Source organism: Protopterus annectens, chromosome 1.part2, assembly GCF_019279795.1.
Source record: "Protopterus annectens isolate FY-2018-M chromosome 1.part2, PAN1.0, whole genome shotgun sequence".
Taxonomy (NCBI): Eukaryota; Metazoa; Chordata; order Ceratodontiformes; family Protopteridae; genus Protopterus; species Protopterus annectens.
This window is the reverse complement of record NC_056727.1, coordinates 688,337,667-688,355,337: the sequence shown is the minus strand read 5'-3', so window position 1 is coordinate 688,355,337 and position 17,671 is coordinate 688,337,667. Positions and strand designations below refer to the sequence as shown.

Genomic DNA, 17,671 nt, shown 5'->3' with positions numbered 1-17,671 from the left:
AAATACAACAGAATAACAAATTTCAAGCAGTGATTTTGTTCCTACAATCAATAAAAAAATCAAGTACAACAGAGAAACACTTCTCAATGAATCAAGACTATGCAACTGAATGGTGCTTTCAAGTACAACAAATGACATTTGCAAACATGTAAAATAAATTAGGATATTCCTTTCTGCTTACATTTGACTCCATTGCTGACGTATCAAAGAATAGCATTTATCAAAGAGTGAATGAAGGCCAAGTTGAGCATAGTCTCAACATGTTTCTTTCTTTTCTTTTTTTTTTTTTTACCAGTGCAATTCTATTTTGTTCTACTGTTCCTCCAGTTGGGGATCACAAAACAGCACTTATCAAACATTTAAAGACCATGCTGCTGTATGGTATGTATATATTACTGAGGATTATTGGGGCATTTTTCAAAGACCTGGATTCAAGATCTAATTAGGAAACAGTGACTTGGTTTTCCATCCACACTTTCACCAAACATTACAACATAGATACCTTCTCAAGAACCAGAGTTAGTTTTACCATTTCTATCCTACAAGGGATACTCTACCTCAGCTCTATTCCTCAGACCACCACCCAATCGGCATAAAAACTTTGGGAATCTTCCCAGAAGTAAGCAATACTTCAACAATCTAATGCTTAGCACAGTTGTGTGAAATCTTACTATAACAGTAGATATTCAAACAGGTTCAAATATATGCAACCACCACCCTTCCCTCTTTTCCTCATTTTTTTCCCTTTGGCAAAGGTGGACCCTTTTTTATCCTACTACCACCACCATCTTTAAGTCCTTTTTTCCCCTTAAATATTAGCCTCAGATATTAATCCTGGGACAAGAAAGCTATGAGGAATTGCACTCCTGAACATCTCTTATGTACCAGCATTTACTTTCTTGCTTAGGTTGTAAATTGGATGTATTCAGGAAGAGAAAAATGTGCCGACTGGCTGGACTTACTTGTATCTTCAGCAGGATAGCTTCCACAAGTAAGCAATACTGCTGGATAACATCATTGAGAGTTACCAATAAACAGTATGGTTTCAATAACATACACAGTTCTGCTCTTTAATGGATGTATAGACAAGATAATAATAGCTCAAAGATGAAAACAGAATGGTTAACTTGTCTACTTACCCTGAATTGTCCATATAGTGAAATCATGGAAAAGAAAAGTACTACTGCCAATGGACCCCAAAAGTCAGGATTGTCTCTCACTACCTGCCTATTAAACCCCAAAGAAGGTACTGGCATCAAGACACAACGTATTTTGTAATAAATGTCCTTCAGGTCAATATCCAGCTCCTCCCTAGAGTTTGAAACAAAAAAAGAAATATTGTCAGCAAAAAATATATCACTATAGACTCAGTTTCAAATTACACTGCATCTGCTTTTGTCACAAACGTTCCCAATAAAATATTCTGCACTCTCTTTCTACAAGTTTTTTTTTATACTTTTTATGTCCCTGTTCTCCAACAAAAACCACCACTTAACCCCTGCATTTCCCCTCCCCCTTACAACACCCACTCTGCTGCAGGTTCCCAAAATGTTGCTTTCCAGAAAAATCACACATTGTTTACCAGGGATTTATCTACTGCCCGAGGAAAAAAAAAAAAAAAAAAACTACAGGTAGCTTTAGGCAAGGTAACATCATCATTCCTAAGGCAGCCAAAAAACTTCCTTAACAGAAAGAACAATCTGTGTAAGGATCAAACCAAATGTGTATAAAGGATGACCAGCAAGGCAAGATAAAAGTCTAAATGTTTTTTTTTTATTTGTGTATTAAGTTCTTTCAAACGAAATCACAGACTTCATCAGAATACATAACTTACACTAATCTCAGCCATTTTATAACCAGTTCATGTCAATATGACTTGCTAACAAAATTTTAAACAGTACGCTAAAAACTATTACATAAACACCAAGGTAAAAAAAAAATGTTGTTAAATGCAACTTACTAATTACAAATATATAGTTGACCTCAGTTAATCCACTGTAATTATTGTGAACAATGCAGTGCCTAAACCACATTTGCTCTTTTTCTTACAGGGCACATAATATTAGCTGCTTCATTAAACCCTGGTAAAATATGAGCTGCAAAATGCATTTGCCACCACAACTCCCTACATTCTAAAATGTTCTCCCACCATCCTGAAAAAGGTGACATTTTTTTCCAAAACCAAAACTACTGTTACAACTTTGGCTGTGGTGTGCAAGGGCACTCACAATTTTTATTCCTACTGGCAAATTCAGGTTCAGAAACCTGTTCCCTCAGGGACCTCTCCATTTTTCAAACACAAAATGCCACACAGGCAGAACACATGGCAAGATACATCACAGCTCTCATCCTGCAGTTAGCCCTTGGTAGGGTGTAATGCTTCAAATTCTTCTGACTGATCTGGAGTGCCGCTTTGTCAAAAATTAAACAATAGTTATATTTTCTTGCAACCCCCCCCCCCCCGAAGTCTTCTTTATAACTGTGTTCCAACACCATTTTTATATTTTTTTGTTCTTCTAAAGGTGTAAACAAGGGACGCCCCCACCACTTCTCTTACATTTTCAAAGTAAGGGTTCCACAATTTTCCTTAAAGAAGCCCTTCACACACTTGACCCGATCGGTGTTTGTACAAATACAATTTTTGTATCTATTTTGTTTTTTATTTCAACTGTCAAGGAGAATCTACCAGTTCTTCCCTGAGTAATGTTACTTTTAATGTCTTCAACAAGATTCCTGGGGTATCCCCTCTCCCAAAATAAATCAACCAAATAGTCCATTTGTTTGTAAAAAAAAAAGTTTATTCTGAAATAAGTCTAGAAATCTGTACCATCTGACGTTTTATTACACTGATTTTTTGTTTGCAAGGGTGGTTACTTTTAAAATGTAAATAGCTGTTAAAGTCTCTTTCCTATAAACATTTGAAGAAAAACAATCCTCAGTTTCATTTTTATATAAATGAATATCCAGGTAGTAAAAAACAAAGAAAAATCTAAGAAAGCTAGACTTTCCACTGTGTGATACCTTAAACCTCTTGAATCAGAGGCAATATGGGATATATGCAAGTTACCCTTTAAGGGCATCAGGTGTTTCAGCTAAATGGCAATTCTGAATGTCCATGATTTTTTCTTTTATTTTGTTTTATGGACAATACAACCCTGTGTTTCCAAATGTTAACCAAACATTCCTCTTATACTGGGCTGATGATGCCATAAGAAGGCAGAAACATGCATGTCCACAGCTAGAGGGTGTTTGGCTTTATTGGCCTGAAATTGTCCATAAAACAAAGTAAAAGAAAAAAGTCATGGACATTCAGAATTGCCATTTAGCTGAAACACCTGATATCCTTAAAGGGTAATTTACATATATCCCATATTGCCTCTGATACAAGAGGTTTAAGGTATCACAGTGGAAAGTCTAGCTTTTGCTAGATTTTTCTTTTTGTGTTTTTTACTAAATTAATATCCAAAAAAATCTATGCTGTCATGTGAATAATTATAAGTGGACTTTAAAAACTATGTGGTGGAATTTATGAACTCATCAAATTCCTCTAAAGTTGACAGGGGCCCGTTCCACATTATAAAGGCTTTGTCTAAGAATCTAAGGTATAAATCCCAACATTGACTGTGAGAATATAGAAGGAAACAAAAGGTTGCTTTCCAAAAACAGTAAAACAATGTTTGCATACTTTGGGGCAAACGCGGCTCCCATCACCACTTCTTGTGTCTGAGGGCAAAATTTCCCTTCAATCTTAAAAACGTTGTATACCACTACAACAGACAAGGCTTAATCAGCACCCCAATGTTTGAAATGAAATCAGGTATACATTTAAATAATTAAAAGTTATGTACTCACCATAACTAGGCATCTGTGTTGTCCATTTTCATTCTTCCTCAACCCATGGGTTCTGATCCAATCCTCAGATTTGACTCAGCCACATACTACAGACTTGCGATCCAGCTCTCAAGCTCCTCCCTGTACCCATAATGCAATATTCCATCTCGATTATCTCAGACTGAGTTTGTTGCCATATAACCCTACAGCTGAACAGAGACAGGTATAGCTGACAGAGAAAGGAAGGGCTCAAAACTGGAACTGTAGGTTCCAAATACAATCCAATAGGTCTCTCCATAAAAAGGATGGGGGAGGGGGGAGTTGAGGAAGATTGACAATGGACAACAAAGATAACTAGTTACGGTGAGTACAATCTGTAATCCACTTGGCTAGAGTGACTTTAGAGACTGAACAACCTAGTCATTTTGGTGAAAGAGAGACAAAGAGTTGATCTGATTTTATAATTTGTTTAGTCCTGTGAAGATAAAAACATAACTGCCTGTGCACATCAAGGAGATGAAGCATGTATTCTCCCTTATTTTAAATATTTGGAAAGAAACTGGTAAATGAATGGACTGATTAATATTTTCAGAAACAACTTTTGGTAAAACAAAGTATTTGTCCATAAAGTAACCCTATCTTTATGAAAAATTATGTGGTTTTAGAAGAAAGAGTCTGGAGTTCAGATATTCTCTTTGCAGAAGTAATGGCTACTAAAAAAACTGTTTTCCATAAAAAGATTTTTAAATCAGTTTTAGCTGAATGTTCAAATGTTTAGGAGTTAGACTTCGTAGCACAACTCTTAAATCCCAAGGAGGTGAGGGGTCCTTTATTGGCGGTCTTAGAAGAAAAATTCCTTTCAGAAAAACCTTGCCTGATTTGGACAAAGTCGTCAAATCATTTCTATCACCTGTGTGAAAATTAGAAATTGCTGCCACTTGAAGTTTAATTGTAGAGAAATTTGCTCCTCCTTTAAAAAGAGTCGTTAAAAACTGAAGAACTACAGAAACTGGAGTCGAAAAAGTGTCAAGCTCATTATTCAAACCCCAAAGGGAGAACATTTTCCATTTGCTCTTGTATACATTTTTAGTAGGTTATTTTTGAGAAGAAAAATACTGGTATGTAAAGGGTAAGAGAGCCTGGCCTGTCTAACCACCATTACTGGAAGTAAAGAAACCATTCAGTTAAATTTGAGAACCTCTATGTGGGGATGTTGGATTCCTGATGGGTAAGAGAGGTGATCCTGAGTTGGCTCCAGTATCCATGGAGGATAGCAAAGGTGAGACTAAAGGAAGGGGAACCATACTTGCTGAGGCCAGAAAGGGGCAATGAGGATTACTGAGCTCTTCAGCAGACTTGCTTTCTGCAGAAATTTAAGAATCAAGGGGAGAGGGGGATAAGCATAAAGGAGACCAGAAGGCCAAGCTTGGATGATCTCTTGATAACTCCCCCGAGGGGTAGAAGAGCAAAATAAAGGCTGCACTTGTTGTTGGGGGGGGGGGGTCGCCACAAGGCTGGCCCCAACTATGGAAGATCATTTCCACCACAGACTGAAAGACCACTTGTGAGGCATCAAGATGGACCTGCTTAGTTTGTCCACTAGAACATTAGTTTTCCCTGGAATGTGCACTGCAATCAGAAAGCGGTCTGATGAGAAAGCACATTTTCACACTCTCATGGCCTCTCTGCAGAGGGAACAACACTGAATTCCTCATTGTTTGCTGATGTACCAGGCTACAGACATGTTGTTGGCCTGAACTGCAACAGTCCCTAGAGGAAGAGCATCTTGAAATGTCTGCAATGCCAGTACGACTGCTCTCATCTCTAGTACAATGACATATGCAGATCAGTCTCTTGGGGGGAACCACATGCCTTAGACCATTTTCCCCAAGAAATGCCCCCTACCCCAGTTGAGAAGCATCTGTGGTCACTGTGGCCACTGGGGGTGGTAGAACAAAGGGTCGGCCTACATGAATATGATCCAATTGTATCCACCAGTGGGTGTGTTTGCAAATTAGAGTAAGCTTGACTGGAAAAGATATGGGTTGATGCAGAATGGGTCACTGAACAACTATAGTCCACTGGAGAAGACGCAAAGAGAAACATGTCAAAGGAAGTAATATAATGGCTGCTGCCATGGAACCAGGTGCTTGAAGCACTGATTTTGCTGGAGGAGATGGTAGGGAAAAAAAGATAATGAACCTGACTTCTGATGGTGGAAATGCGATGAGGAACTAATGATGCTACCTGTGTTGTCCTTGACTGGTGTTAGGTTTGATTTTGCATAGTTTATTGTTAACAGATCCTTAATGCTCTAATTTCAAGAGCACTGCATCAATGGACCCAGACAGTATCCCACGACGCCTTGTAAATAGCATGAAACATGACCCATCAGGCCCTCTGGAACTGCTATTTAATTGTAGCCTCCAAACAAGCTTCATACCTCATGAATGCAGAACAGCAACAGTAATCCCTCTGAACAAAGCTGGGCCATCTGCAGATCCTGGAAACTACAGACTCATAAGTCTCACTAGTCTTATATGAAAAGCCATGGAAAGAATTATCATGGAAGTGATCAGTAATGATACAGTAAACCTCAAGACACTGGACCCAACCCAGTCTGGTTTCATCATGAGTAGCTCATGTCTACTCAACCTGGTGGACTTTTCTGAGAAGGTCACCAAAGCAATTGATGAGGGCAAAATGGTTCACAATGCCTACCTTGACCTGGTCAAGGCAACTGACACGATATACCATGTGACATCCCTCCTCTGGGCCAGTAATAAAGGAGCCTTGATCCTTACCATTAACACCGGTGGGGAGTGTTCACTTGGAACAAAAATGGATACATGCAATATTTTCAGATACAGCTCTTTGCAACAAGCACAGAGCACACTTCAGACCTGTGGTTAGACTTCCTCTTAGGCCCCAAATAAGACTCCACCTTTCTCTCTGCAGATTCGGTGCTCAGTGTCCCTGTACCCAAGTAGATGACACACACACACCAAGTTGATTTTCATACGCACACACAGACAGACACACCTAGGAAAGGCTGCCACAGATTTACCAGTTATGCCCCCTCTGCCCAGACTATAAGGTAGATTCACGCTTCCACCAGTCAGCTACTTTATGGCTCTTACCAGAGTAACCAATTACTCTTAGTAAAATTAATACTTATAAAAATGTTAGCATTAACCCAGTGGCAAGACTTTCAGAAGCATGAAGCCCACAGTGCCACCAAATAAATGCAATTACTCTTGAAGGTTAAACTATTTTCTGAAAGACCAGCCAAATGAAAGTTATAGATATATTTCATAATAAATAATAAAATAGAAATTATGAAAACACTAAATATCTATTTACAATAAACACCAGAGTTTCAATCCACAGGAAATATAAAAATAACACAGATGGAAAGACTTAAAAAAAAAACAGTATTTAACTAGTCTCACTATTTATTTTGATAAATTACCGTTCCCTAGTTAAGTTACTTACAAAAGCAAGACAAGATGAAGTGGGTGAGTGGTCTGTTTTCAGGTTCCAAAAACGCAGTGCTGAGTGTCGCTATCACATCCCTCACGAATATCGAAATACAATTTTCAGTGCTGGCTATAGAATGACATCATATCAGGTCATCCGACTATGTGGTTCCTACACTATCCCCCTGACTAGAACATGAACTAGAATCTAGCACAGATGTGACATAATACACACCTAGAGCTTTGCTAAAGCATCTGGAGACTGCAAAACAATTCCAATACTCTCACCCATCTTGTAGAGACTAACCCGCCATTCTCTTGCACCCTAGGATAGCAATTAGTTCACCACTAAGAACAATAAGAGCAGGATCCCAGCCCAAACATTGCGTCTCTGCCTGTACTCTGTCCTGCGAGATAAAATCTTTATGACCTAACTCAAGTAAATAAATTTCTATTTTTCTTCAGGTAAGCTGAGGTAAGCTTAACCCCTTCCTTTCTAACATAACATATATAAATTTCCTCAGTTACAACAATTGTTTGTCTTTTAGCTTTTCCCGGTTAGGGGTTGCCACGGCGGAACTCTGGTCCGCCTAATGATTGGCAGTAGATTTTTACAGTGCCAAGTTGCCAGCCCTATGCCCAACCTTCAAAGAAGGCACACCCATTCACATACGCACCTACCTGCAGGTCTTTAAACATCACTCGACCGCGGGGATGACATGCAGACGTCACACAGAAGGCGCTCCAGCCAAGAATCGAACAGGAGAACCTCTTGCTGTGAGGCGACAAGCTAACCACTGCACCAATGCAGCCTAACAATACAGTCTGATATAAATGTATATTTATTTTCTGTCCAGCAGGACCCACTGTTGATACATTTTTAACAAAAGCAGCTTTACAAATAAATTTTTAACACAAGCATTTGTACAAATCGGTTTGATATACAAGTGACATAAAATTCTTTATAAAACTCCAGCTAGCTATACTGGCATATGTTAATCATGCATTGCCCTACCCTCTCTGGCATAGCTGGCACTACCTCACATCGTCACACCCCACTCAGGCATTGTTGACAAACTCAAGAGGTTAGGTACAAACTCTATGTTACCCGGTAGATAGCCAACTAGTTCACAGACAGAACCCAATAAGTTAGAACTGGGGAGTCCACCTCTACAAAGAAGCCAGTTGCAAGTACAGTCCCTGAGGAATCGGTCCTTGGACCGCTCCTTTTTGGCATTTACTTCCCTGAAGTCAAGGCTAATGTAAATAGTGTCTGGCTAACTAAATTTGCAGAGGACTGCAAATTGGGAGCGGTTATTGAATCCCACACGGACACAAATATTCTCCAGGAAGAGTTGACAGACAACTGGTGTCAAAACCATGGACTAAAACTAAATGCCAAAAAATGCATAAAAGTATCCTTTGAGAAGTCATCCACCCTTAGTAACTATCATACTGACAACACACCCATTAGAGCCAACCCCAGTAGTCAGGGACTTAGGAACACAGACAGTAAATCTAGCTTTTGACCATAACCTGACTACAGTAGTGAGGAAATCATTCTATATTGTGCAACTTATAAACAAACGTACGGCATCTAGGTCCAAGGAAGTCACTGTTCTACTTTATTCGGCATTCTTCAGACCTCCACCGTATTTGACATTCATCAGACCCATCATTGATGTGCAAAGGCCTTCTTTGGTATGTACCTAACCGGGCATATCCAACAAATAAGAGTTTGCTCACTAAAAAAACACAGGGAGTAAGCAAAATGTCCTATGCAGACCACCTCAAGGCTCTAGTCCTCTATTCTATCTCCTACAGGCTGTTGGGGGGAGATCTGTGCCTGGCATACAGGGTATTGTCAAACCTCACTCTGATGGACCTCTTGCAGATCCACAAAACAAACAGCATCAGAATTACCCATTCTATAGACTTAAAAATTGCCTGGGATATAAACAGACCTGCTCAAGAGACAGGCAAGTATCCCAGAATCTACCCCCTCTCTGGAACAAGCTCCCCATCCATGTGAAGCACAGTTCCTCCCTAACCCAATTCAAGTTCAACTTGGACAACTGGATGTGGAACAGCAAATTTATGTCTGGCTTATCACCTGTGTCTCTCATGGACACAGGCAACCTGTAAACAGTTCAACTCCCAGGCCCCTGCTTGTAAACATTTCATCTCCCAAGCCCCTGCTTGCACTAATCAATGGTACCAGAACTTGACAGAAATTTGGGACGCATGGCTAGGCTTAAAAAGCCCCTTATGGTCATTAGCCTAGTAAACACCTATGAACATATGAATCTATGGGAATACATGCATTTCGCCGTGCAACCAAATGCCAAACAGCCATTTCACCACATCTAAATGTCGAAACTCTCAGGCATGAACGCTCATATCGTGCACAACTTCATATTTGTAATTCCCAGACGCACAACCACTGCAACAAGCGTTACCATGGGTCGAGATGGGGGAATATTAGCCTTGCCAGCGTTCGGTATTTCCGGGTTTGGCATCTTTAAATTCGACATTCAAAACTGTGGTCACTGCGTTCAGCATTTGTAGCGTCCATACTCTGCCATTTGACCAAATGCATGTATTCCAATCTATGAATGACTTGCAAATCTGCAGCAAATAGTCCCTGGCATGCATAAGCAGATGCTTGGAGGGGTGGTGAGGAGCCAGTCATTTAAGCATGGAAATACTTGAATCCTTTTAGTCTCAAGTGAGCTGCCACCACTGCCACACATTTGGTAAACACAATGGGGGCTGTGATGAGTCCATAGGGCAGTGCTCTGAATTGGTAATAACTGTCCCCCAGCCAAAAGCGTAAGTGTCCTCAGGAGCAGCTGTCTGTTTTGATATGATGGATCTTCAGGATGCATACAATGCAGCACACTCAATCATCCTTGTGAAGAAAGGGTAGTTTGGACTGTACCGCGATCGTTTGGAACTTTGACTTCTTCACATACTAATTCAAACTGCTTAGAACCAAAAATGGGTCTGAGCTCACCTGTTATACTGGGCAATAAAAAGAAGAGTGAATATGTTTCAAATCCTATTTAGTCTTGTGGGACCTTTTGGATGACTTTTTCTAGCAGCTTTTGGATTTCTTGTGCTGCTATTTTCCTTTGACTGGGTGGAATGTCCGGAAGAGTCTGTTTTGGAGGAAGAAAGTAGGAAAAATGGTATGCAATAACCTCCGGATATTATTCTTAGCACCCATGAATCTTTGGTCATATTTCCCCAGGCATCTGGGTGCAAGGACAATCGTCCCACCAGCTGCCTCCAGAGTTGGACAGTCAGGCAGCATTTCAGGATCTCTGGAAGGGCCTGTCTGGAAAAGAAACTCTGACTCTGCGGGCCTCCTCTGCCCTCTATGATGTTTTCCATTAAAATTTCCTCCTCTGAATCTGGAGGAATTATCACTGCATGGATTTTGGAAAGGTCCCTGAGATTTTTGGAACCACTTCTTCTTACCGCCTCTCTGACTCCTGGAGAAGGTTAGTTAAGGGATAGAAAACTTGATTCTCATGGCAGAGTCTTTCCATCTTGTTTGCTATGATAAGCATCTGTTTTATTGATGGCCAAAACAAGGAAGTGCCATTGAATGGAGAGTTGATAAAGGGCACCTTAAAAGGCTCTGCAAAGTCACATAACTGTATCCAGGCATGTCTCCTTATGGCAATGCTGATAGAGCTGCTTGTGAGGTACCTTCTGCTGTGTGAGAGATCAACCTCATTGATGCATTTGATATGGATAAGTATGCAACCTTCAGACAGGACTTCCAGTAACCTACAGGAAGATATAAGACAACTGCATACAGAAACCAATGGAAGCAGCCTTCAACACTTAAAACCAGAAGAAAAATCTAAGCAGTTTAGAAAGCCACAAAGAACCACACTCCAAAGATGCCCGAAAATATGTAAATGCAACTTTTATTTTTCACATGTGAAAATAACAGTTCCATTTACATATTTTTGGGCATCTTTGGAGTGTGGTTCTTAGTGGCCCTCTGAACTGCTTAGATTTTACAACTGCATAAAGACCTGTTTAAAATAAACAAAACACTGATGGAGTATATAAACACAAACAACAAAAGGCTGGAAAAAACTGGAAGAAGCTTTAAACAGATATTCAGATAAGATGATAAAGATGCAAAAATTAGAGGTTGAAATAAAGAAAAGGATGACTGAATATGAGGCTGCTCAGGAAGAGAGGTTTCAAAAAAATAATAGAATTAGAGGACAGAGGCCGTAGGGAAAAACCTGACATTTTCAGCTATACCAGAGAAGCTGGAAGGAACAGGCTGCATTATTTTTTATGAAAACACAAAAAACAACTGGACTGGTATTCCACAATCAGGAGTTGTTAGCTGAAAGAGCACATCATGTGTATGCTCCAAACCTGGCTATAATAAAGCAACCTAGAACTTTAATAGTAAAGATGCAATCCTACCAGCAGAAGTAGTTGATTCTGATGAAACTGTGGCAGAAAGCCAAAGCACTAAAAGTGTGAGACAGCAAATTGTTTGTGGAGAATGATTACTCATTGCACACCAGACACAAGAGGAGCAAATTTATTCCACTATTCAGAGAATGTAAAGATGCAGGTGTGAGATTCAAACTGCTATACTCAGCCATCTTCAAGATATTCTTCCCTGGGGGGGAACAAAATCATTTTGATGAAGTACATATGCTAAGGAGGTAATAACAAAAGTATGTCCAACAAAAAGTGAGCTGTAAAACAGATGGAGATTCTGCTTCTTGTTCTTCTGGTAATAAAGACCAGAGAGAGACTGTACCTGTGAAACCTTTTCAACTGTTTCAACAGAAAATGGTGAGAATGAAGGGAGCACGAGAGTTGACTAGAAGAATTGCGAGTACACTGGAAATGAAGCAGAGACAGGACTCGAGAGATGAACGGTAATAATACCAGTAACCTAATATGGGATTACAATGCAATAATTATATTTGTGAAATATGACAGAATGAGAAAATCTGGAAATATTGAACTTTTTCAGAGTTTGCTGGACTTGTAGGGGACTCTTTGCCCTTCTTCATGCCATTAAGGTTCGGAAAAGTGTTTAGGGGAGGGCAAGAGGAGGGAGAAAGTTAACTGTTAAGTAAAGATTTTTTTCTTCTTAAATAGTACCAATTTTGTGGCATGTGGTTTTCTTACATGCTATAAAATATTTTTTTCAGTTATTTTTTTAAATATAATGGGGATTGTAAACAGATGCTGCTGTTTTTTTTTTCTTTTCTTTCTCCCTTTCTCTTGCTCTCTCTTGTTCAGTTGTAAGAAATGTAAGCACTACAATGCATAAAAAACCTAGTTAAAAAGCATGACAAAAGAGAGATTAATGTGCTTTTTCCCATTCTTGCATGGGGAAATGACTGCATTAAAGACCTTAGATTGATTTATTAACAAGTTTTAAGAGAGAGCAAGTAAATGAAAAAGAACATTGAATATTACAAGGCCTTTTTTTCCTAGCAAATACATGTAAGCTCAGTAACAATTTTGGAATCTGATAAAGAGAAACTGGCTACAGTCTGCTGGAGAGTGATTGGCCAAGAAAAAAAAAACTGTACTATGTTCATCGTGTTTCACTGTTGCAGTCATTACAATTGGGTTGAATCCCAAAGATAAGGTTGGGAGGCTGGAGCTAAATAGAATTAGGAGAGGTTATCAGGCCCTGCAGAACTGCAGTGGCAAAGCCTGCTCTGGATTTAGAGTAGAGAGGTAAGTGATAGTGCTTTGTAAATGTATGCACTGAAATCCAAGTTGCAGCCTCTAAGATGTCTTTGGTTGGTACTCCTCTGAGGAAGGCTGCTGAAGTGGCTGCTGCTCTGGTTGAATGCGGCCTAATGCCCTTAGGCACTGGTTTGCCATGCTGTGAATAGCAGAAACGAATGCAGTGGCCTATCCACTTTGAAATAGTCTGTTTGGAGATGGGCTTTCCTTGTGATCCTGCAGCATATGCCACTAGAAGTTGTTCAGTCTTTCTGAAAGCTTTGGTTTTGTCGAGGTAGAAACGTAGCTGCCTGTGAATGTCCAAAGAATGCAGGAGTCTCTCACCTTTATTCTGTGGTTTTGGGTAAAAGGTAGGCAAATTAATTGTTTGGTTAAGGGCCACACTGGACACTACCTTAGGCATAAATGTAGGGTTTGTCCTTAGAGAGACCCTGTCAGGATGGAAAATAATAAAAAGGTTCCACAGCAATGAGTGCCTGTAACTGTGAGACTCATCTAGTGGAGGTTATTGCTAGGAGCAGAGCTCTTTTCCAGGATAAGAATTTTATATCAGCTGCAGAGGCTGGCTCAAACGGAGGCAGTGTGAGTTTTTCCAAGACATAGTTGAGGTCCCATGCAGGTATTGGTGCTCTCCTTGGAGGTCTTATGTTTTTGGCCCCTCTGAGGTACTGCCTTAGTAATGGATGAGAAAAAATGGGTGGTTCTGTACTGTAATGAGCTGAAATGGCAGAGGCATGAATTTTAATTGATGAAAAGGAAACGCCTCTATCCAGCATCTCAGTTAAGTATTGCAAAATCGGAGGAATATTTGGAACAGTCGTGTCAATACCTTGTGCCTGGTTCAAAGCACGGAATCTCTTCCATTTTTCTGCATAAGAGTTTCTGGTGCTAGGCCTCCTGGCCTCCAAAATAACATCCATCACTGCTTTAGAGAGAGGTGTGTCTTGAATGGCTACATTATCTGCCAAGCTGACAGTTTTAAGGTCCTGAGTTGGCTGTGCAGTATCTGACTGTCTTGTTGGGTCAGTAAGTGAGGAATTTGAGGTACTGTCCAAGCTGGGCATTGAGACAAGCTCTTTAGGGTTGGGTACCAGTGCTGGCGGGGCCATTCTGGGGCAATCAGTATCATTTTTGGCTTTTCTTGTCTGACCTTGAGGAGTACCTTGGGGAGGACAGGCAGAAAGGCATATACCGTTAGGTTTTTCCAGCTGAAAGATAGAGCATCCACTTTCCATGCTTGCTTGTGATAAGTCCTTGTGCAGAATCTCTGTAGTTGGCAGTTGTGAGGAGAGGCAAATAGGTCTATGTCCGGGCATCCCCAGTTCCTTGTTATCATACTGAAGACTTGTGGATCCAATTTCCACTCGTGGGGATCCATTAGGTTTCTGCTTAGTTCATCTGCCAGAGTATTTATCCTTCCTGGCAGGAATTGTGCTTGCAGATGTACTTGGTAAGTCAGTGCTGTGTCCCACAAGTTCATGGCTAGTCTGCAGAGGGGGTAGGAATGCGTGCCCCCCCTGCTTGTTTATGTACCACATGACTGTAGTATTGTCTGTCTTTATCAGAAGTTGTCCTGGATAAAGTAGACCCTTGAAGGCTGTCAGGGCATTCTGAACAGCTAGCATCTCTTTTTGATTGATATGTAGATGCATCTGACCTGCGGACCATGTACCCTGAATACATCTTCCTGCCATATGGGCCCCCCCAGGCATAATCTGACGCATTTGTTGTCAATGTCTGCCTGGCTGTGGGTAAGGTGAATGGCTGTCCCATGTTGAGGTGATAGGGAATGAGGGTGATTATTGTTTCCAGGCTGTGGCAATGTGGAGTCCAAACACTTTTTAGATACCAATGAAGTTTCCTCATATGCAGTCTTGCATATGGAATTAGCAGTATGCAGGATGCCATGAAGCCCAAAGCCTGCAGAATTTTTCTTGCAGATAACTGGGTCTTTGTTGCCAATATTCTGAAATAAGTAGTCAGTTGTCTGTGTTTGTCTGGCGTGAGATAAGCCATCTGGGCAATTGTACTTAAGCTTACACCCAGGAATATTATCTCTTGAGAGGGTATGAGTTTTGATTTCTTTTCGTTTACTGTGAACCCTAGACCTGTTAGTAATCTTTTTACAAATGCCAGATGCTGTAGTAGAATGTTCTTGTTCTCTGCTTGAATAAGGCAGTCGTCCAAGTAAGGATATATTTGTATTCCTCTTTGTCTGCAAAATGCAATTACTGGTGCCAGGCATTTTGTGAAGACCCTGGGCGCAGTTGATAAGCCAAAGGGCAGTGCAGAGAATTGGTAGTGCACTGAGCCAGCTATAAATCTGAGGTATCTTTTGCATGATTGCCTGACTGGGACATGCAGGTATGCCTCTTTTAGGTCTAAAGTCACAAGCCAAGCCTTCTTGCCCAGCATGGGCAGAAGCTGTTGCAGAGTTAACATTTTAAATTTTGGAATATCCAGGAATGTGTTTAGAATAGACAGGTCCAGTATTGGTCTCCAGGCTTTGTCCTTTCTGGGTACCAAGAATAGCCTTGAGTAAAATCCTTGTCCCTGCTCTTGCTGTGGTACTTGCTGAATGGCTCTCATGTCTATGAGGGATGAAACTTGTTTTTGTGCCTCTGCCCATTGATTGCGTGGCAGATCTGGCATACCATTTGGTCTTGGCAGGGTGTGAAAGTGGAACCTGTACCCTTGAGATACAATATTTAAGACCCATTTGTCCTGGGTGATCATATGCCAATTTTGTGAAAAAAGTGCTAGTTCCCCCCCCAAAGGAACTGCCAAAAGACAAGTGCTTGGTGCTGGCAGGGGAAGTCATTGAGACTGTTTTCTGTATGGCTGTGATTTTTCCTCTCCGCTTTTGGAGGTAGAAGCATCCCATTGTTTAGACCTGTATGAGCCTTGGGGTTGTGATCTGCGTCTGTATCTGCCTCTTTGCGGCCTGTCTGACACTGGAAAGGACCAATTCTTTGTAGGCCAGTTCCTGCTAAATCTGGAAGGCTGTACCTGTAAAAAATCCTTCACTGTTTTCATAGATTTAGCTTTGTCCTCCATTTTCTTTAACACTTCTTCTGCTTTAACACCAAACAAGGTATCACGTTGTAATAGAGCATCTAAGAGTTTTGCTTTAACATGATCGGGCAGATTCTGTTCTTTTAACCAAGCATGCCTCCTAATGACAGAAACTGTAACAGCGGCCCTGCAGGAGGCCTCTAGAGAATCAAAACCACATTGCAAAGTATGCTTTCCCACTTGTTCAGCTGCATGCAAAACATCCTGCATTTCTTTGTTTTCTGCACATTCTGAATTTGTCAACATTTTCTGTTTAAGCTGTGACATTAGATATTGCTGATATTTAAGCATATGAAACTGACAATTTAAAGCTCTTACAGCCAAGGTAGCAGAAGTAAGAATATTTTTCCCTCATCTGTCCAGGGCCCTTGAATCCCTATCAGAGGGGATAGGTTTTTTTGCAGTGGAAGCCTTGACCCCCTTGGGACCCTGAGAAATGGTTTATGGGTCAGCAGCAGGGTTTTTGTAAAGAAATTTATATGAATCAGGAACCCTGTAGTATCGGTCTGGCTTAACAGCAGCTGGTGGTAAAGCGTCAGGAGACAGACCGGACTCTGAAAATACATCTACAATGTCTAAAACAGAAGGAACAGACAGGGGGCTCTGCTGAAGTAATAAAAGGAAGTCTCTGAGCCTTTTCTTGGATTCAGAGTAATATTGGCTCTCCCAGTGGAAATGCTCCCTCATAGTATGCAGGGTATCCCCAAAAGAATAATCCTCAGGAGGAGAGGCTGAAGGGATATATTCTTCAGCATCAGAATCCTCATAGGGAGGAAGGGAATATTCCTGTTCAGAAGAAGAATCAGAGGAAATGTTAACCTGATATGAAGATTCATATTCTATCTCTTGCCTAGGCCTCTTATCATGAGAGGGATGGGAACCCCTGATCAAAGTAATTAGGTCTTCGGCCATTTTAAGCATCTGTTTTTTTAGGCATGGAGGCCTGTCCAGGAGAATGCTGTACTTGTTTCTTTGTTTTTAGAACTGCTTTAGTCTTTGCCTTTGAAGCTGAAGATGGCTTTACATATAACTGTGCAGGCCTGAAAACACCCTCAGAAGCAGATGCCTGCTCAGCGGCTCCAGACCCATCTAAGGGAATAGTTTCAGAGTGTCCAATACCTTGAGTTTCCAATGGCCTAGTCGGCTCCACGTGGGAGTCGGAAGCGGCCTGTGGCTCTGAGGTAGCGGGCATCAGGGGCTGTAAAAGCGCCTCACTGAGAACCAGCGAACTGGGGACAGGCCTAACAGAAGCCTCGTCGTCGGTTTTGGACCTCAGATGCTTTTCTTTTTCTTTGCGCTTTTTATAAACTCCAGTCGTCGGCTGTTCTGACGGCATTATACAATTGATTCTTCTGCCAAAGTAATGAAATGCAAAATCGTACCGACGCTTAGTAGTGTGTTGGTTAAATCTGGCACAAAACCTACAACTAGCAACGTCATGGTCAGGGCCTAGGCAAGGAATACAGTAAGAATGAAAATCCTTATGAGGTATTTCCTTCCCACAAGAAATACAATTATTAACTTTTTCT

General features: G+C 40.9%; 1 protein-coding gene across 1 annotated transcript in view; it reads right to left on the bottom strand.

The window, feature by feature from the left end:
* Positions 1–17,671, bottom strand: part of YIPF4 (Yip1 domain family member 4) — a 686,237-nt gene that overhangs the window by 552,869 nt on the left and 115,697 nt on the right. The window contains 1 exon segment of the mRNA XM_044060191.1: positions 1,140–1,311. Within this exon segment, the coding sequence (XP_043916126.1) occupies positions 1,140–1,311 (172 nt within the window).